Below are 20,798 nucleotides of genomic sequence, written 5' to 3'. Positions count from 1 at the left end.
AGGAGGAATTTGGGGCTTTGGGGGTGTGATGTGATGGTGATTCCTTCTTCACATGCTTGCAGCTGGGCAGACAGCTCAGGTTTGGGCCATTTTGGGATCCATGTGGCATTGGCCTCATTTTGCAGAACAAACTGTTTCCTGCCATACCCTGTCCCACTGTGATTAGGTATGGCAACCATAAAGTGGCTGGTTTAAATAGGCTGTCTGTGCATTTGTCCTCTTGTTCCTTTGCAGCAGGGCTGAGTTCAGCTCGCTGAGCCTGTCTGGAGCTTCCCCAAGTTGTGCTGGTGCCACACAATGTGGAGGGAGGTGTTGGAAGGCAAGCTGTGGGCTGCCTGCGCAGTGGGAATCAGAGGGGAGAGAGGTGAATGCTCGTTAAGGCTCCCTTGGGGTAGATGAATTAGTTAATGACTATGCTGTGCTTTGAAAATGCAAATGCTGTGTCAGAGCTAAGTCTGATTATAATAATCAATCTTCCTTTGGAGAGGGTGCTGGGTATGAGGAAGGGGGAGAGTGATGAGACTGGGGCTGAATTTTTAGATCACAGATCTGCATTTCTCTGCTGTTCTTAAGGAACCTGATGTTGCCTGAGAGAGAGGTCAGCAGAGCTGAGGAGGGCCAAAAGGTGGGTTTGGGGAGGAATCATCCTGATAAGCACCAGTGGGTCTTGGCAGGCTGATGTTAATTTTGTAATTTTGTCCCTTACCATTGCTCTGCCTGGAAAGGGAGAGGTTGTCATCTGCTCCTGTGTGTGAGCTGTCCCTGCTAATGGGAAAGATAGAAACTGCCTCATAAGCAGGGTCCTCCAGGGATGGGGGAGAGGGGAGGGTGGCTGCTGCAGACCTCCAGCCCTGACAGCTTCTTCTCCCTTGGCACTCCATTCGTTTGTAGCAAGCGTTCCTAGTAATTACACCTCTTAATTTAGGAGAGCGAGTGGGAGAAAGGAATATAAATTTGTGTATTAACTTTAGAGATTGGAAATAGGGCAAGTGAACCTTCTCTCTGGGAGATTATATTTGGAAATGAAATAGAAAGACATTTGGTATAAACTTGAAAAATTGCTCTCTTTTTACTGCAACAGGAGGAGAAAAGCCACAATCCAGACAGTATTGGAGAGAAGCAGAAGTCAGCATATGTCCATTTCCCAGTGTGTGTGTATCTGCAATAATATATATGCATGAATACATTTTTAGGAAAGTGTTTGCTGAGAGGTTGCTCCTAGCCCTGACTTCTCAGTGATAAAAGCACAGCAAGTTTGTTACAGATGGTGGAACCCCTAGAGACTGGTGACTCTGATCCAGCCAGCCTTCATCTTCCAAGAGAAAAAAAATACATATTTTTTTCTTCAGCCAAGTGGGAGATGGGTAGTTCCAAACCAGTTTTTGTTGAATATCTGATTCTCTTTGGCTTTATTGCTTTTGTTTCACAATGGCATCAAGGATTAATTTTCCCAAGAAAATGTGCCAACTAATCCTGGGCTGCTTAGCCTGTTTCTAAATGGCAGGCAATATTTTGATTTACAAGTACTGTCCTACTTTTTGAAGCAGAGTAAAGTTCACTAGGAAATCTGGTGAGGCTTCATTCTCCCTGTGTGTGCTTCTCTGCAGATGTTTTGGGGGAACAGCCTTTGAAATGCCAGTGGGATGGGCATATGGAAGAGGTAGTGGTGCTTTTGCTGAGCAGAATGATCTCTGAAGTGCTCAGCATGGTGTCTTACTACTCTGTGGTATTGCTGGACACCCAAATTAAACTCACTGGTGTTTCATGCATAATCATTTTTGATGCCAGATTTATAAGCTTGTAGACAACCCCAAGCTTGCTGTGCTGCCTTATGGGAAGAGGCAGAGAAGCTCCTTAGTCTGCTACATCCAGTGGAGAGAAGCACAAATGGCACCACTGTCATGTCAAGGTCCTGATTTGCCTGTTTTCAGACCCCAGTGTACAGGTCACACGTGGGGTCCCATTTCTCTGTTGTGGTCTATTTTAGCATACACTCTTCTTTTCCAAGTCTGCTTGGTGTTCATACATTTTAAATATTTATGTACTGAAATAGCTCCTTGAATTGTGTTGAGGCTTGTAGTCCAACACAACCTCTCAATTCACCTTTCCATGCTGGCTCTGTGCAATTCAGTACCCATTTATTGCTGCTGTTCAAAATCAGCTCTTTTGCTGAGGAAGGCCTTTCAAAGGATGTTGCATCAGCCCATTGTTAAATAAACCTTTAGACATTTATAATGGATTCAGCATTTCCTGCTTTTTACAATTCCAAAAATGCTGAATGACGTGCAGACACGCTTCATCAGGATAAGATTGCTGTATCAGCCCCTCACTAAAATGCACTCATTATTCAAATAATAACTGTATGTCTCCAGCATGTGTTCTGTGAAATGTGTGTACATGATGTGGGCGAGTAAACCAGCCCCCCACCTTTTTTTTTTCCAACATGCAGATCCTACTTTGGCAGTGAGTTGAAATACTTTAGATGTTGAGTCCTTTATTACCCAAAATGAGTCACCTGAACAGAGATTTGATCATTGTTTTGGGCAGTGTGTTTAAAATTTTCAGAAGTTTGTAAATGTTGTGTAAATGTTTGTAAATGTTTGAGGCTGTTATAAGCCTCACTCTGAAAATGGGATGTGGGCAGCAGTGGTCAGTGGGAGCTCTGGGAAAGCTTTTCTCCATCAATGCTGAAACCTGCTGGAGTTGAGTGTGAGGAGCAACAGGTCCATGGCATTGCAGAGACTCAGGGTGCTTGCCTGGAGGGGACAAATATGGGTCAGAAATGACAAACACCAGAAATATACCAAGAAAATCAACTCTCTGAAGTTCTGTTTCTTCTAGCTGTCAGGAGATGAATTTATAATTTTGTTTTTCCTGTCATCTCCTCTGTCTTTAAAAAATTGCTACAGAAGAGAGAAGCAGTGAGGAACATATTTCTTACCCTGCTGTGGGTGTTTGCTATGTCATTAACACTTGGAGGAGAACCACCTTCTTGGAGTCTTGTCCAGGCAGGTTTAAAAGTAAGGCTGAAAGAAGAATGATATTTCATATAATTAAATACTAGATGAAAATGCATCCATGTTCTTCCTTCCTCTCTTTCTCCTTTGGTAAATAATGATGGCAGTACTTATTTTGGAAAAATTATTTGAACTTCATCTTTTGGGGCACTTGCATATTTCTGATAATGGGCATTCTAAAATTAGTCCAAATCCTGTATATGTCCTGATCACTTTTTATTGAGAGTAATAAAGCTGTGCTGGAATTCATGCTTAAGAATTGAAAGAGATAAAATAATTCAGGAAAAAATGGGATTATTTTAGGTTGAGAACAAGGGGCACCAGTATATTCTGAGATGAGAACAACACATCCTCAAAATATTAAGTACCTATTCATGTGTTTTATTAATCCATGGGTTCTTATATTACTCATTATTATGTCTAATCATAAAAACCTTAAGTAACTTTAAAAACTATTAAAATAACGGCTTGGTTTCTTTTCAAGTTGCTAATGTGTTCTGTAGGGTGGGAATATCACTGGGGGTTCTGATCCTGGGTGATATAATCCCTGAAGCTCCTGCAGATGATGTAGGTCCTTAGGTCCCTCTTGTGCAGCTTTCAGGACAAGAGGTGCAATGCTGTATTTTCACAACAATGTTCCCTGTCTGCTCTCAATGCCAGTTAAAAGATCAAGGCTGACCTGGGTCGTTTGGTATGGAATGGGGGAATACAGCAGTGAGCTGTAATTTGAGCAGCCCTTTTCCCCTCTCTGCTTGGTAATGACTTCTACTAGTTTAATGTATTCAAAGCATTAAAAGTTTAACTCAGCCAGTCACATAAAATTATTGATAAAAATTGGAAGGGTTTAGCTAGGAATAGTGAGTTGGTTCAAAAAGCATAAAATGCCTCCTGAAAGTGGCATCTGGTGAACATGAGACCAGGACTGGAGATTAATTTAGGAAGAGGAATGTGATGGGAATTAGGCAGAGAAAGCAGCAGGAGGGGTTTGGCTCTTCCTTTCCTTATCTTTTCTTGAGTCTTGGCACAGGTACTGAGAGGACAAGTGGACAGGAAGGGACAAACTGCCCCTGTGGTAAATTATTTCATGCTCATCACCCATTCCCAGAGCTATCCTGAGGCTGTGTCAAAGGGAATGGTCTTGGAAAGCTCCTCATCTCTTGGGCTTTGTCAACAGATTCCTGATTTTTTGCCTTTCTCTTTATTGCTGTTTTGTCTTGCTGCTTGTACTCTATTGCCTTCAGAAAAACAGAATTAAGTCCCAGGAGTAAGCCACTCCATTTCATCTCAATTAACTATTTTAGTCCTGGAAAATACATTAATAACATAATAATAAATAGCACTTTTAATATCTGAATATGTTAATATCTTCAGTGAGATTGGCAGTAAGGGATGTTTTCCTCATGATTGGCAGTAAAGGGATGTTTTCCTAATGACTGCTAGGGATGAAATCTGGAAACGGTACATTTTGAATGTAGTATTTAATACCTTAATTGTTTTACTTTCTTATTTCATAAACAATTAGTGAGCTCTGAATAGCAATAATTTCCTGTGGCACAAAATTGTGTCTTGGGCTGAGCTTTAAACTCTCCAGTAGTTTTAATCCTAGTTCTGGGAAGCAGATGCTGACACAGAATCTCACTCCTCGAGCCAGTTTCATCTGTAGTGATATCACTGTGTCCTCCTGTCCCTTCTCACCTCAGGCACAGCACATTTTCAATCCAGGGAGTCTTGGTGCTTGCAAATTGAGAGGACATAAAAATGAGATGAAATGCCCTTACAGCCCATGTGCCCTTTCCTCCTCATTCTCCTTCAGCAGCTTATTCTTAGAAACCCAGCAGAATCTCATCCTGCCGCTGCTGAGCGTACCTGGCACTAATTTGTCACCGCTGTGTATCAAGTGAGATGCTTCTCACAAGCTCGTGTATGTTCACTCTCCTGTCTCCTTTTCCTGTCACACATTCTGTTTTTTCCCCTCTCTGTGCAGCCACCACAAGAGCCCCCAGATCACAGCAGCAGATTCCTCACCCATCTGTGAGGAGTGTCCCCCTTGTCCCCCGAGAAGGTGGCCGTGATTTATCTGTGTGGGTCAGCAGGTGCCACATGGACTTGAGGCTGAGCCCTCTTAGCCAGTGATAAATAACTCATCAGCCCTTCCATCTTCAAATGCTGCCCTCACTCATCCCAGAAAGCATCCTCAAACTCCTAACAGCAAACACATCCAGGCTTCAGCAGACACGGGGAACAGGAGGCATAATGAGCATTTTCCTGCTAGAAGTAGGTTGGAATTGAAGCATACTCCTCATCCCAGTACCTTTTATTCACATTCCTGGAATTATCTGGTGTGCTTGCTTTATCCCCAGCCATCTGTGATGGGCTGAGCTGGGAGAGATAAGCTCAGTAATCAGAAAATTGAGGGAAGCATTTCTGGCTGTGATAATCTTATCAGGCAGCTAATATGCATTAACATTTGTACAGCCTGATGATGCAGGTGGGCCTTTGCTTATTTTTTATTCCTAGATGTTTCTTAACAGGCAGGGGGAGAACGCAGGGCTTTTTGGGGTGTCAGGAGGAATTAGGTTAAAACATTTTTTTGGTGCTTTCTTCTACTCTCTTCCTTTGGTGTCAGAAGGGGGTTAGGAGCATTATCCAACCATCTATTTTCTGCCCTTTCCTGCCAACAGCACTGCCATGCTCTGCCTGTCTCTTCTGGTAAATATGGAAGGGCAAAGAGGCAGCGTGTCTGAACTTCAGTTCTGTCTAAGCAATATGACTGTCCGTGACAAGATGCTGCTTTTTCTTGTAAAATTGGAAAGTTTCTGCAAAAAGCTTGCAGAAGTTTGCCCTTGCAGTGTGATTTTGCTCTACAAGTCTAATCTATGCTGTTGCAGGGAATGGTGTATTAATGGATTATTTCCCTGATGCTGAGCACTGAACTCTCTGTGGTCATAAGTTTTGCATTTATAATTAAGGCTGGATTGCCTATTTTTTTTTCCTCCTGGGTGAAAAGATATCGTTTTAGCCAACAGATTTATTAGGGGAATTAGTCGACAGGTGGTAAAAAGACAGATGACAAAAGGAATTCCAGAATCTGAAGGATGAGTGTGTGAAGAAGGTCTAAGCTGGGAGAAGGTGTTGGAGCAGAAGTTTGAGTATCCTCTAGGTAGTTTGTCTCTGCTTACACTTCATAATAAATCATTTTCTGAGGGGTTTAGAAACAGGTAACATATGGAGTTTATCAATCTGTGCATTGTCATGATCTCTGAATTAGGGATCCAGACTGCTACAAGTCAGGGAGCCTGGGAATTGTAGAGTCTGAGTAAGAAGTTCTCATGTCTGTAGAGTTTTGAAATACTGTCTTGTGAGTTCCTACCCAAACAAAGCCAGAGGCAAAAAATATTCTTAATTGTTTGTTTGTTCAGCCAGAGCTACCTGAGCAGCTAGAGCTGGAAGTGAATATTGGAAAGTGCTGGAAATATTCCCCAGTCTTTTGGATTCAATGTATGTGTCTCAGAGCTGTTGTGGACAAGACAGCGTAATCCTGTGGTTCATTTCTTCTGGGGGAGGAATTGAGTGAGGTTGAACTATCAACACTAACCTCAGGTCCCAGTGAGCTCCTAATGCCACACAGTCTTCTGCATCCCATTATCCATGGGGGAAAATAGGGGAAATACCTGAAAGAGAAGCAGAAGCTTTGCTAGTAACATTCAACTTTCTGTACCTCATCTGTTGTGGAGAAAATGTCTGGAAAGGCAAAGGGAATTGCAAAGGGAAGGAGAGTTAAGGGAGGTTTTGACATTCAACACAAGAGAAGTTGTGCTTCACATCTGTGTCATGAGAAGTCTGACCTGTGCAGAACCTCATGATTTCCTGCTCCTTTGCTGTTCGTGTGTGCCCTCAGCAGTGCTGCAGGAACTAATGCCTTTTGTCTCCTGCAGCTGGAGGTGGAGATGAAGGTCCTGAAGTCTCAGCAGTGCACGGCTGAGCAGAGCACTGTCATCACCAAGGAGGAGGTGGACACACTCAGGTAGGCAAAGCAAGGGGAAGGCTGAGCAGATTCTACCCTTTTTGGTGGAGCTAATGAGAAGGGCAATGCCTGGGGTAGTTTCACTGCCTGCTGTGGTTTTTGTCATCTCCTGGTGGAGCAGCAGGTACAGGGGTTCACCGTGCTATAGTTCATGAAGAAGTTTGTGTACAGGCTGCCTACTGTTCAGGCAATGGGATGATGATCAGAACATATTTTCCTTGTATTCCTGAAGTAGGATGTTTTTTTCTGAGCACAAGTTTTACTTTCTCATCAGCTTTTATGGATGTGAGAACCCCATGAAGCACTAGCAGAAACACTCAGCCCATGATCTGTCCTGCATTTAGATATTTCATAAGCTTTGCTATCTTTTGGGAGGCTTCAGGCTCTTTTCTTCTGATGTCTGGGGTCTTTTGCTGTCAGTTAATTCATAAACCTGGCTCCTGCATCGCTATTCCCCCTCTTGACTTTCTTTCCTGTGGAAATAGCATTGCTGTTTATTTGTTATTTTGACCAAATCTCGATTGTAAATACAGGATCTGTTGGCATGTGTGTGAAGAGGTTTAGAATCCAGCTTTTGTACTGCTGATGCATGTGTAGTACTGGAGATAAAAGAGGGATGTTTCCCCTTGTGCATTGCCGGAGATGGCAGAGGGGTACCTGTTGTGATTCAGTGAAAGAGAAGTTACAAAACAGCATTTCAGCAGAGGATACATGAGCATTTACAAAAGCTACAGTGAAGCTAAACAACCTTTCCATGTATTTATTAAAGCATTTATAGATTCCATTGCAAAGCAGGTGACACAATAAATACCAAGCACAAAAAAGTTCATCTGTTTCTGAGTGCTTAATAAAGTTCCTTTTATTTAAGTTGGGCAAATCAGGTCCTCACAGGCTGAGTATTTTATTCTCAACTGATGTAAGACTTTGGCTGGACTTTCACTTCTTAATTCTTCTATATTTTCAGCTCCATCACAATAAAGTGTGACTGCCTCATAGGACTGAAAGCAAAGTTTTGCAGCAAGCAGAATCCTGCAGAAAGCAGAAATTACTGGCCTGTGTGTTATGGCTTTGCTCTTGTGCTTTGCCTCTGGAGCTTGTTTTACAGCTTTGAAAGCCCAGTCCTATAGCAGGAGGGAGGTGTTTGAAAATAACACAGGTTCAGCTAAGATATTGCAATACATTTTAGGGTTGTACACCTAATCTTGGGGGCTTGCTCCTATAGTTCCCTCAAGGTGCTGTAATAGTCCTGGAGGCCCAAGGCATACATCTCCTTTTTTTATTCTATCATATGTTTGAGTTCTGCTAAATGAGAGAATGCTATGACTTCCCTTTTTCAGGGAGATAAACCTGTCTTCATCAACTTTTGCCTTTTGTGGTTTTTTTTTAGCTCATTCAGCCTTTTCCTGTGCTAAGGCACACTGGACCCTCTGAAACCTGAGGTTTACACTGCTGCAGGAGTATTCAGCACCTCCTTGGCAGCATTAAACCTGTCACTCCTGATTAATAATGTGCCCGTGTATCAGTAAAGCCACCAGCCTGTTTGCTGTCTTCTGGGACCTGCAGGTTTGCAGAGTTTTTCTACAGTGCCTCCCCAGTCTCTCTCTCCCTGGCTGGGGTTGCTGCAGCACCCTTTCATCTGGGAGATGTTCAGGCTCTTTATTTTCCCCTCCAAGACTCATTATTTGGTGTTTAGCTTCCCTGAACAGCATTTGCTGTCTATTGCCTGAGCAGCTTCAGGGACAGCATGTGTAGGGGGAAGCAGCTGGACTGCCACATAGTCCAGACCACGCCGTGGTGTGGCAGTGGGGATAGAGATGTCTGCCTCTGCCCTGAGTGAAAATCTATTTCCTGGGCAGGGATGAGTGGAGCTCACAAAAACCTGCTTGTTATGGGATTGTGGTGTTGGATTCAGCTCAACAGTAGTCCTAAAGCTCCTAAATAATGTTTTTCCCTCTTCGTTTTTAAGGAATTTCTTTGATTACTAATCTCACTCTCTCCTCCTTCCACGAAATGGTGTCAAACCTTTCACACAAAGTGTGTCCCAAACCCAGGCCAGTTCCCAGTGTGGTGGTTGATGGTGCAGAGCTGTTTTCCAATGATGGGCCATACTCTGAAGGCTGTTTCAGCAGAGGCTAAGCTTCTGCAGTTGTTTCACGTTGATATTTTGGTTTTTCATCTCTCTTGCTCCTGAAGCTGTGGGTGCATAGCAGTCACAGCTCCATATTCTAATTCCAGACTGGTTTTTTCTGTAATTTTTTACCGAACCACTTTTTGTTCTCATGGCTGATTTAAATATTTGGTCTTAGGCCCTGATGCTGGTTATTTAGTTACAGAGCTGTTCAACAAAGCTTGGATTTGTTTGATTTTGATCACTCTTTTCACTGCTCAGCTCTAACAGTAAATGAATTGGTGCAAGGCATTCTCTTTCTGCTGAAGCTTTCTTTGCTGGAGCACTGTAAGCCACTCTTTGCTCCTTTTTCCTTACTGTTGGCTTCTGTTACTGCTTCAGACATCTCCTTGCACTCTCAGGCACTCCCAATCTGAGTGGAGAGAAATCTCAGAATTGACTCCATAAAGATTTTTTTTTCTTATGTTTCTAGACTTAAGCAGTCAATGAATATAGTTGGACTTTATTTTGCATTTTCTGGGCATTGTTCAAGAAACTGGGCCGAGTTCTTTCTTCACAGAAGAGGGTCCTTCTCAAAGGAGCACAGAATAAATCACTATATTCTCCCAGCCCTTTGGAGCTCAGGATGAATGTGCTGTGATCCACATCAGAACACGCCTCGTGGCTCAGCTGGATGTGTCCTCTCCATACAGCAGCAGTGAACTGGGTGGGTGTGATTAAAGAACAGAAGGGGTTTAGAGGAGAATAGGGATCAGAATAGGAGGGGATTATGTCTGCTGTGCTCATCCTCCTCCTGTGGGCCTCAACAGCACCGGTTCACTCAATTTTCTGTAGCTGCTAAGGAGAGAAAACACAAACTCCACTGTCACTCCTTCCTTCTACACACCACTGCCAGAAACTAATTCTGAGAGAAAACGGGGAAGAACAGAAAATTCCAAATTGGAAAGTGGGGAGAGAAATGTCACAGCTTATGAGGGAATTATTTCCATTTCTGTAGTTCATTGTAGTCTTTGAAATCTTGTAACTTACAGGATGGCCTGTCAGCTCCTCTGGGCTGAGCCCAGCCTCCTCTGTTAGCTGCTGTCATGAAGGAATGTGAAAAATAGGAGGAACCACTGAAGGCAGCAAGAGGAGTGTGCAGAACAGGAATGGACTGTTGAGCCTCCAGGCATTTCCATATAGGCCCCGTGGTTAGGAGCTCACTTCTGAAAACAAAAGCAGGGGAGATATAAAGGAGGGAAAAAAAAATCCATTAATCCTTTGAATCTGTATTTACCTCCTGTGAGTGAACGAGAGCTTTTAAGAAAAATACCTTTTGTTTCATTTTTCTTTAGTATGGAAAGTAAATTTTCAGCCAGAAACTTGAAAGACTTTATCAGTTTTTCCTCCTTCTCTTGAGAACAAAGTGCTATTTCGTCAGACCTTTTATAACTTTAAATGTGAAACTCTCTCCCAGCATCATCGTTTCTGGAGAGAGAATAAAAGCAGTGCTAATGCTGTCATTTCTCACACTTCTTGCTGCTCCCTCTGAAATAATATTTGTTTATATTCTGCAGATACTATGAAAAGAAGCAGTGGTCAACCCATTGAGTTCCTGCACTGTAGGGTACAGCATTTGGGCATTAGCACCTTTTAGAGGGAAGGTGATAACTGTGCAGAAACAGGTATTTCAGAATCTATAAATAAAATTAATATATTTTAAAAGAACCCCACTAAAGACTTAAGTGGCAACAGCTGAAGGACCTTTTCAGCTGGAACAAATCTGAACTTTTTCTTTCTGCTGTCAAACTGCAACCCCAGTAAATCCTAAATGTTTTTCTGTGGATTTAGTGACTGGGTAGAGTTGCAGTAATTCAAAAGAAATTCATGTCCTTGCCAATGCCCATTAGTCACACTTGCTGGAATTCTGTCTGCTCTGCTCCTAACACCATCTCAATGCCATCTGGATCCCTTAATAGCATCTTCCCAACACATAAGTTTTCTGCTCCATTCAGTATTTTCCTGTTCTGCAATAGCTTTTCCACACGGCCTTGCCCCCTTGGCAGATGGGGCCTCTGTGAGACATGTCCTCATCGGTGCTATCCACAGGCAACCACATAACACAGCTGGGAGCATTAAAAACCAATTAAACCAGGATAAAAGGCTGATGGTGGGGGGAGTTTCCACTGGTTAATTCCACTGAAAAGCTCTGGACTCGGAGAGACTTTTGGAGTGCCTGGATGCTGTTGAAAATGCAACAGATTGCCCCCTTTTTTATTTCTGAGGTAGGAGCAGCCCAGTCTCACGATCTAAGGATTTTAGACAGACTGAAAACACGCAGTGGGATGTCTCCTGATTCTCACAAGTGTCATTTCAGGAGACCTGAGGCTGTAGGTGGGGTTTTTTTTTTCCCTCATTCCCTTGTCTGATTTGAGATAATGAAACATGCAGTAGAGGCAATATGAAGCTCAGTTTTTAAAAGAGGGAAAATCCGTGAGGCTGAGCAAATGCCAATGAATCTGTATTCTTGCACTAAATTTGATCTTGTGAAAGGCTGTGGAGGTGGCATCAATTTACCTTATGCCTGTGGAGCCTTCAACTCTTGGTTGTCTGATACAGGAAAATCTTCTAGACAGGTGAAGAGATCTTTGCCAGAGATTAAATATTTTCATGTTTTCAAACCCCTGTTTGGAGAAGTTAATGAATTCTCCAGAAATTAATTCAAATTATTTCTTCCTGTATCATGAAACTTGACAATGGCATTGATATTTCAGAAAGTAACTGGTGTTTCTTCCTTCCTTGTGGTACAAGGCTGTTTTTAGAATAGACACCAGGTTTTAAGGCCAGGTTGGATGGGGCTTGGAGGAATCTGGTTTATTGGAAGGTGTCCCTGCCCATGGTAGGGAGGCTGGAACTGAATGATCTTTAAGGTCCCTTTTAACCCAAACCATTCTGGGCCAAAAATTGAGCTGGTAGATGATTGTGCTGTGCCCAGGTGTTTCTGTACCCTGCTTTTTGTGGTGCTCACATGGATTTGTCTTGGGTTGTTCTCCCTGCCTGAAGGTAACTCCAATATGTAACAAGTGGAGGATTGCAAACTGGTGATAAAATAGCATCACCTCTCTCGTGCAGGTGTTCCTGGAGAGAAAAGGCACAAGGAGTGTGCACCAAGGCTGCCTTTGTGGATGCTGGTGCATCCCAAAGCAGTGCATCAACCATCCCTGTATGTGAACTTCAGAAAAAAATACGTAAATGAAAAAAATCCAAGTGCCAAGCCAGTAAATATTTTTTCAATATTTGACTTCCATATTTTAACCACCAGCTGCAAACGCTTTGCTGTGTTTATATATAGATAGGATTTCCCTTGCTTCTCTCTCTTTGCCATTGGGAAGGGTTTCCCAGGGGGCTGGGAAGCAAAGCTGGAATAGCACAAACTGTTTGCTAATGGTTCTGAATGCTTTCCCACTGGAGATCCAGGACACTTAACAGTGTTAAAAATAAGATAGGAGAGGGATAAATGGTGAAAGCACTAGTCAGTCCCAAAATCCTCTTGCCACAAGGGTTACAGCAATGTTCTTGTTCCTCAGTGCAGGGGAAGCAGCAGGTTTTGTCTCTGAAGGAGAACCAGGGAGTGCCCCTGGTTTGATGGGCTGGCCTTGCCCAGAGCATGGCAGGAAGCCCTAGAGCCCCACATTGTGTCAGGAAAGGAGGATGTCCCCATAGCCAGGACACTGGGAAGGAGCAGCCACCTGGGGGGTGAGCCCAAGGCCATGCTCAGGGAGGAGAGGCTGTGACCCTCAGCTCGGGGATGCTCCTGTGCCTGTTGCAGGTGGTTCTGGAGAATAAAAGACTCCAGGATGACCTTATTGTGGCCTTTCAGTACCTAAAGGGACTACAAGAGAGTTGAAAAGGGACTTTTGACCATGGCATGCAGTGGCAGCACAAGGAGAAATGGCTTCCAAGTGACACAGTCCAGGGCTAGAGGGGAAATTGAGAGGAAATTCTTCCCTGTGAGGCTGGGGAGGCCCTGGCACAGGTTGCCCAGAGAAGCTGAGGCTGCCACATCCCTGGAAGTGTCCAGGGTTGGATGGGGCTTGGAGTAACCTGGGATAGGGGAAGGTGTGCCTGCCATGGCAGAGTGAGGAACTAAATGATTTTTATTGTCCCTTCCACCACGAACCATTTCAGGATTCTGTGATATCTGCTGCCTGACTGGGAGTGCCCCGGGCTTTAAATCACCGTGTGCTCAGCAGCAAGGCACAAAGGGCACAAACAGATTATTGAATCCTAAAATTGCAGGTGAAATAGCACAAAAACATAATGGCTTGAATCTACCCTCATCACAGCTGTGTCTCAGGTCTTTGGGAAATGTTTTCTGGCTGCTGCTGTGAGTGATTTTCAAAGGGCAACTGAGAGGCCTGATCTTAAACCTCCCCAAGGAGACAAGTTCTGCAGGCAGATAACAGCAGCATCACACTGTTTGTAAGGCTGGATGGGGAGAAATTTGTTCCCAATTAAAATTCAGCATGTCAAGGATGGAGAAAGTACTGATGAGAGTCCTGTGTCTGGCTCTGACCTTTCAGGAGCTGTTGCGCTGTTGTTCCTCAGAGAAGAGCGTTGCTCTCCTCGCGGCCTGTTCTGCAATCCATTTAGAAATGCATCGTTAAAAGCATTAATTCCACTTTGAATTTCCATTTTTCCTGACCTTTTCAGTCTCCTGCTGTAGCATCCTCCTTCCCCACTAGCTTGGTGCCTCTTGTGAAAGTTATTGATGGTATTTTTTAATGGCCTGGACAGTGCTAAAGCTGTTCCTCGGCATTTTAGAGGCTTCCAAGAGCAGAAAAAATGAGACTTCATAATATTTGAAAATTGCCAGCAGGGGTCAGGCTTACAAATAATTTAAGCAATCCAAGCTGCATATTTATAAGGGAGAATTTCTGTGCTGAACATGATGTAGATCAACCTGCTTCTATGGAAAAGTTTGGAATTGTTGCCAAATGAATAGGAGAGATGACTTCTTCCTTGTACCTGAAATTGCTGTTGCATAATTTTGGGATATTGGCAGATGGTTGCATACTTTATTGTATGGTGCAAGGATTTGCAGCTTAATTTAGATAATTTAAAAGTATTAAGCAAGATAATTAATTTTTAAAGACTATTCTGAGAAAAGGCTCCTGAGAAAATTGAATCTAAAGATCAGTGTTATTCTATATTAGTTGCACAATTAATCTCAAGAAGTTAACATGTAGAGGGGGGAGGGTCTTGAAGGAGCATCAGGATTTTTTACTCTTTACTTAAATGCAAGCAAAAATTTTGTTTCCAATCTTTTATACATATATCTCCTGCCTAACGAGTTTGATAGAGTTCTCTGAAGGATTCACCAGTCACTTGTCTAAGGCTGGTATGGTTGATTTAATATATTTGACCTTTCAAAAAGTTTTGAGCCAAAGGTCATGAAGAAACTTTGATGGAATAAAAAAAGGAGATTCTTTGTTGGGTTGATAAGAATATATAAACCCTAGAGGTCTGGCTGTCCCAATGTACTGTCTGTGGGAGTGGCCAGTGGTGGGTGCCCATGTGAACAGGACAGAACATCTGGGTACCTTGCCAGGAGGCTCTCCTGGCTTCCTGTGCCTTGTCTCCAGAATTTCCTGAGCCAGAGATAAACAAGATGTTTTTTACTTTGTAAAACTTCATGTATTTTTCTTCCGTTATTTTGCTTATGTAATACAAAGTTAAAATATGGAAAATCAAAGAATAAATGTCTTCACAATGCTGAGGGTTTTTCCACTGGGTCCTAGAATGGTTTTAATTTGGAATTGGGAACTTGTCCAACACAGAAAAGGGGTTTGTGAGTAGTGAGGTGGCAGAATTCGAGATAATAAGAAATTATTCAGCTTATCAGAGCATTCAGAATTTCAGAAGAAATCTTAGGATGCTGCTTGAGATGGGAGATGAAGTTGCATGTCAATAATTGCCAAACCCATGCACATAAGAAAAGACACCCTTACTTTTACTCCCACAACAGAGAGCTCTAAATGAGCTGTTGTCACTCAAGAAAGACATCTTATATTATTGTGAACAGCTTTCTGAAAATATCAGGTATGCTTCATAGTTAAACATGCAAATAAAATGCTAGAAGCTGTTGGAAAGGAAGTTGAGAATAAAGCAGAAATCCTCATTGTACCACTGGACATATCTGAGTGCTCTTTGTAGTTCCAGCTTATTTCATATCAAAAAGTCTATATAAACTTGATGGAATAAGGAAGAACAATAAAAATATGGAATATCCTTGGTATGAAGGAAGACTAAACTGAGATTCTTCAGGAAATAATAGAGGAGGCCTGTATTGTGGTGTGGAGAGGGGAGTGTGGTACAATTATTCATGACTTTTTATAGCAGAACTAACGGGCACTCAGTGAAATAATCACATGTGAAATATAAAACAAACTGAACTAATTTTTCATACAGCACATAATTAAATTGTGGAACTTACTGCCAAGGAGTGTTGTGAAGGCCAAAAGTATAAATCAGATCAAAAAGAGATTTGATGCCTCATGGAGGATTTAGCTGCTGGTGGTTATTAAACATGATGGTCTAGACTCAATCTGTGGTTCAGAAGGTATCCAAGCTGAACTTGCTTTATATTCAAATTGTATTTTTTTTAATGTACTTTTACAAATTACAGTCTCATCATATAAACACGTCACTTTTGACCATATGTTTTAGCTGCCTCAGTAGTGCAGTTTTGTGGTACTGAATGCAGGAATAATCTGATACTGTTTCTGGTTTCATGCTTTACTTGATTATTTGTGGTGGGACTGTGCAGGGACACCCAAAGTCTGTTAATTTTCCCTTCTTCTCCAGGTTGAAAATTGAGGAGCTGGAAGCTGAGCGCAGCAAGCTGGCAGAGGAGAACAGATCTCTGGAAATGCAGCTGGAGAAGCTCACTCTGCAGGTAGGACTGTGGAGGTCCAGAGCAGCTGGAGAGCCTGGTGTGGTCCATGTGCCGTGACTGTTCTAGCAGATGTGCCTGAGTGCTCCCAGCATATCCCTCCCGTCCATCTGGGCAAGGCACCTTTGGGCAGCCTGTGCTGACTGCACTGCCACACCTGTGTTTCTGACCATGCCATCAGAGAGGTTTGATGTCAGCTGTAATCACACAGATTCAGTTGTCTTGTTGGATGACTCTCTCTAGGACTTCACTTCTTGCAGCCTTAAAAATTGGTCCATGTTAAGTATCTCCACCACTAGAAGTTGTCTGTCCCCAAATTAATTCATGTCAAAGTGGGAGCATAGACAGGGCTGAACAGCATGGAGGGGATGGGAAATGTTGAGCTTTGTTGGTGTTGAAGTCTCATCTCTGCTGGTATCAGCGATGCAAAGAGACCACCTCAGCAGGGAGGGGTTTTCCAAGCCAGGAACCATCCGTGCTGTTGAGGGGATGAGCTGGCAGCATCCACAGACCTGGAGAGCAGAAGGTGTGGAGTCAGGAGGATGGGAGGTGTGTTCCTTTTGCTGTGCTGCTCTGTGTGTTTTGCCTTTTCCTGGTGCTGTCCTCTAGGGCAGAAGGTGTTCAGCTTTTCACTCGGGATAAATCTGTGAAATCCCACCTGCAGCAGAGAAGTGGACTGGCTGTTCACTTTGTTGTCACTCTAGGAACAGGTTTCCTCTGCAGAGGAAGGGCAGGGGAGTTGCTTCAAGCTTTTGTGGTGTTTCCTATTTGAAAGATGCTGAAGCAAACAAGAACTTTACCCTGTTGGTTCAATCAAAGCCCACCCACCCTTCTTGAAGAAGGGGTGTTATCTCTTCCTTCTTTTCTCTGTGATGTGCTGAACAATTTGTCATTGTAGCATTCTCTTAATTTTTCTTTCTTTTTATCTTTATCTTTCCCATTTTTTTGCAAATTGCTTTATGGTAGAAAACCTGCAGGTTTGAAATTACCCAGATTTCAGCCAGACCATTGATTTTATCTTGACACCTATTAGACGTGAATCAAAATTTTTTTTATTTTTATAACCCTGGAGACAGGGGAAGTGACAGCTTTGATAAAGCAGGGAGCTAAGAGCTGCTGAGCATCTCTGCTGAGCCATGTTTAGTATGAAACCTGTCACCCTGCTCTCCTTTAATTGGGTTTCAGTCATCAGAAGGAGATGAAAGCTTTGGGCTGGTGTTTGGATGCTTAGGTCTCCAAGAAACACACAAGCAGCTTTGGTTTCAGAGCAGATTACAGCTCAGGTCATGGTTAATCTGCCTACATGGTCTTAGAGTGATTTCTGGCTTTCCAAGAAGCCTGACCAAAGGAATTTCCTATTTTATTTGTGGTATCTCAAAATATCACAAAGATCTGCTTTGTTTGTTCATACAAAGATGAACCAAGTGAGTTGAGATGCCAAGTCTTGAATAGCAGGTCTAGGAAAGAGAAATCTTTGAGTTAGTGAGCTGAATTCAGGTAATGATGCTCTTCCATCTCCCTTGCCAAGGCTGAGGACATGGCTTTAACTCCTTATTTAACAGGAGGTAGCTCCCCCTGTCCCTAAAGTCTCACTTCACTTGTGTCTTAGAGGACTTGATGCCTAAAGTAGTTTTTTCAAAAGAGAGGGAGTAGGGAGAAAAGCACAAGTACAGGAATATGTCAGCTGAATGCTGAAGTGTCAGTATTGATCAGTGTGTGCCCACCTGAATGGCCAAGAACTCCTCAGAGGGAAAAACATCAGCATTCCCTATTTTTATTCACCCTGTGAATCAAATACTTTGACAGGCCAAGCTTAAAATGACTCTTTTTATAAACACATTGAAAGAAGGTTTGTTGGAGTGAGAACCCACAAAGTTAAGGATAAGCGTAGAAATTCACTTCTATCAGTGCTGAGCAAATATGCTGAAAATGTCATTATGCACTCAGATAAGGTCACTGAAGTGTTTCTAGTTTGACATGTTATTTATTCCCACCTCTGAAAGAAGTCATTGGGAAATGATGGGTTAAAATAAAGTCTGTATCATGAAGGGAAAAAAAAGCAAGACAAACTACATACAGAAGTCACAAGGAAGTTTTACTGAACAGGAAGATAACTAAAACCACAAAAATGGGAGAAGCATGGCTTCAAATCAAATAAAGATGTAAGAGAAGGGGCTGACATTAAACCAGGTAGAATGAGGGTGATTTCTGACAAATCCTTATCTGCAGTTCCTTGTAAAATAAAACCTCTGACTCCTGGAATTGTATCTGCTAAAGGAAAGATATGTAGAAGGGACATATTAAAGTTGGGAATTTGGAAGGGACAGGTTGTAGAATTAAGGCTCTGAGTGCTTTACACTGAACTGAATCTGTTGAGTTCACAAAGTTTTGTTTGGTGCATGAAGTGGGAGATACAGCTAATAATTTGTAATTAAAAATGTCAGTTTGAATGTATTGAGGTGTGGAAAGGAGTAGAGTTTCAAAAATGCTTGTCTCCAAATCACAGAATTAGGTTGAAAAAGACCTCAGGTCATTGAATCCAACCTATGACCCAACACCACCAGACCACGTCTGTCAACCAGACCATGGTACTGAGTGCCATGTCCAGGCTTTCCTTAAACACCTCCGGGAATGGCAAATCCACCGCTTCTCTGGGCAGCCCATTCCAATGTCTAATCTCCATTTCTGTGAAGAACCTCCTCCTCTCACATTCTTTTGTATCTGAATATTGGCACAGGAATTTTGCTGATTCCTGCACAGAAGCCCACTTTGTGAGCAAGGAGACCCCGATGGACTGGGCAGAGGGCAAATGAGCACCTGGAAAGGTGTTTTTGCTGTGTGACTCACACTCCTTGAGCTCAGTATTAGCAAGTGAACTGAGGTGCTGATATCTCTCCTCTCCACAGCCATATAACATCTGACATCTTTTTGTATTCTGTGCTTGTGTGGGGACAGCTTGAATTATGCCTGAAGGTGTTTTCCACCTCCACACACCCTGTCTTCCAGAACCCCTTGCCTCTTGACACCTAGCTGCAGGCTGCATTGATTTTCCTTCACTGGTATAAAGACTTTAGCATGGATATCACTCACTGGCCAGGTCTTTACCGCTAATGAAAACCTCAGATTACAAAAACACAGGAGATGTAGAGCTGTAGAGAAATGACACCCGGTTGAGACTGCCTCCCTGGTGCCCTGGATGTTATCTTAAGGAAAACATTTGAAACCCTGGCTCAGGAGAGGGATTCAAATAATATGAAAAGAGTGGGTTTAAACACACAATTTTATCTCATCTCCTCTACCCTTCTTCCTTTTGATGAAGCAAAAAAACATTTCCAGGAAACCTGAGCTGCTGCTACTTGGCCCATGGTGGGCAGGCTGAGATTTCAGAGAAAGGCTTGGTAGGTTTGTTATCTGAAATGATCTGGACCATCTTCCAGAGGTGCTGGTGGAAAAGTGCAGCCTGATGCCAGGAACAAAAGAGACTGATAAAATCAGTGCTTTTTGGATAAAGTGGGAGGAAGGAGTTGTGAGGAGTGTTCAATTAGCATTTCTTACTGCTAGGAGCCCTGTGTTTACAGGCAACCAAGCGGATGTGAAGTGTTCCTTATGCAAATACTACTCTCCTGCTTTTCCTGCTCTCCTCTACTCTTCCAGCTGAAGAAGAGATTCTTCAAGGTTGGCTGCTTCAAGGAAGATTGATTAAAATCAGCTGCAGTTTGACTTAATTGGATCCATATGCTTGGAGAGGGAGCAGGACTAGTTAAAGTCCTCATAATTAGTTCACAGCTGGTTGGTGAGAAAAATGAAACTCCAGTTAGAGTTTAGATAAGTGGATCTGTATGGATAAAAGGCAAGTAGATGGGTGGTTTTTTTTCACATTGAGATATGTTTGGGCTTGAAAATCACCTCTAGTCCCATAGCCAAGCTGGCAGCCTAATCCCTTTGAGCATGTGCATGTGTATTTATGAGGCTAAATGGAAAGAGTCTGTATTTTCTGGCTTGTTTCTGAGTAAAAAGAATCATCTGTGCATGCTGGCAGTCAAGAAAACCTAATAGAAAACTGGGAGAGGATCTCAGGAGTAGACAAAACCCAACAAGGGCAGTTTGTCTGTGGGAAAGGGTCATGACTTGGCACAAACTCTGGGTTGTCCAACGTTGATTGCCATGTCCCTGCTCACAGTAGTTACTGGTTGTGTTTAGCCTCTCAGCAAGTCAGCAATAAGACAACAATGCTCTCAAAAATGCAGTATTATTCATACATATTGAAATTATTGATTTTTGCCTATTATTTCAAAGCTCAGAAAGAGCTGCATAGTGTGGGGACAGTCATCAGAAAGCTTACTCCAGACAGAAGCTGGAATTTATGTTAAACTTTGCTGTTAGAATGGAAGGAATTGAATTGCCTGTTATGGTGTCCTTAAGGGAAGTGCCTGCTGGGTTTAGTTCTCCAGAAGTGAGATGTCCATGAATGATAGAAGTGCTGGACATCCAGAGCATTCACATGTTTCTCTTTCCCCTTACCTCTGCAACCTTTGTGGTTGGGCTGGCCTTCTCCTTCTTCTAGTGCTGTATTTTGAGGGAATAACAAAGCATCTGGGAGCTGTACCCCAGGGGAAGGTGGACAGAGAATGTTTCTCCTCTTTAATCATTAATGACTCATTTTATGGTTAGGGCTTTGGCAGCTGGGCAGTGACT

General features: G+C 42.8%; 1 protein-coding gene across 3 annotated transcripts in view; it reads left to right on the top strand.

Moving 5' to 3' along the window:
• Window positions 1-20,798, top strand: part of MAD1L1 (mitotic arrest deficient 1 like 1) — a 352,719-nt gene that overhangs the window by 179,073 nt on the left and 152,848 nt on the right. For all 3 annotated transcript variants that reach the window (XM_053992178.1, XM_053992176.1, XM_053992177.1), the window contains 2 exons: window positions 6,953-7,041; window positions 16,016-16,106. In XM_053992178.1, the coding sequence (XP_053848153.1) occupies window positions 6,953-7,041; window positions 16,016-16,106 (180 nt within the window). The remainder of the gene's footprint in view (window positions 1-6,952; window positions 7,042-16,015; window positions 16,107-20,798) is intronic.

Source organism: Vidua macroura, chromosome 16, assembly GCF_024509145.1.
Source record: "Vidua macroura isolate BioBank_ID:100142 chromosome 16, ASM2450914v1, whole genome shotgun sequence".
Lineage (NCBI taxonomy): Eukaryota > Metazoa > Chordata > Aves > Passeriformes > Viduidae > Vidua > Vidua macroura.
The sequence above is the reverse complement of the archived record's forward strand: the minus strand, read 5'-3'. Positions and strand labels throughout refer to the sequence as shown.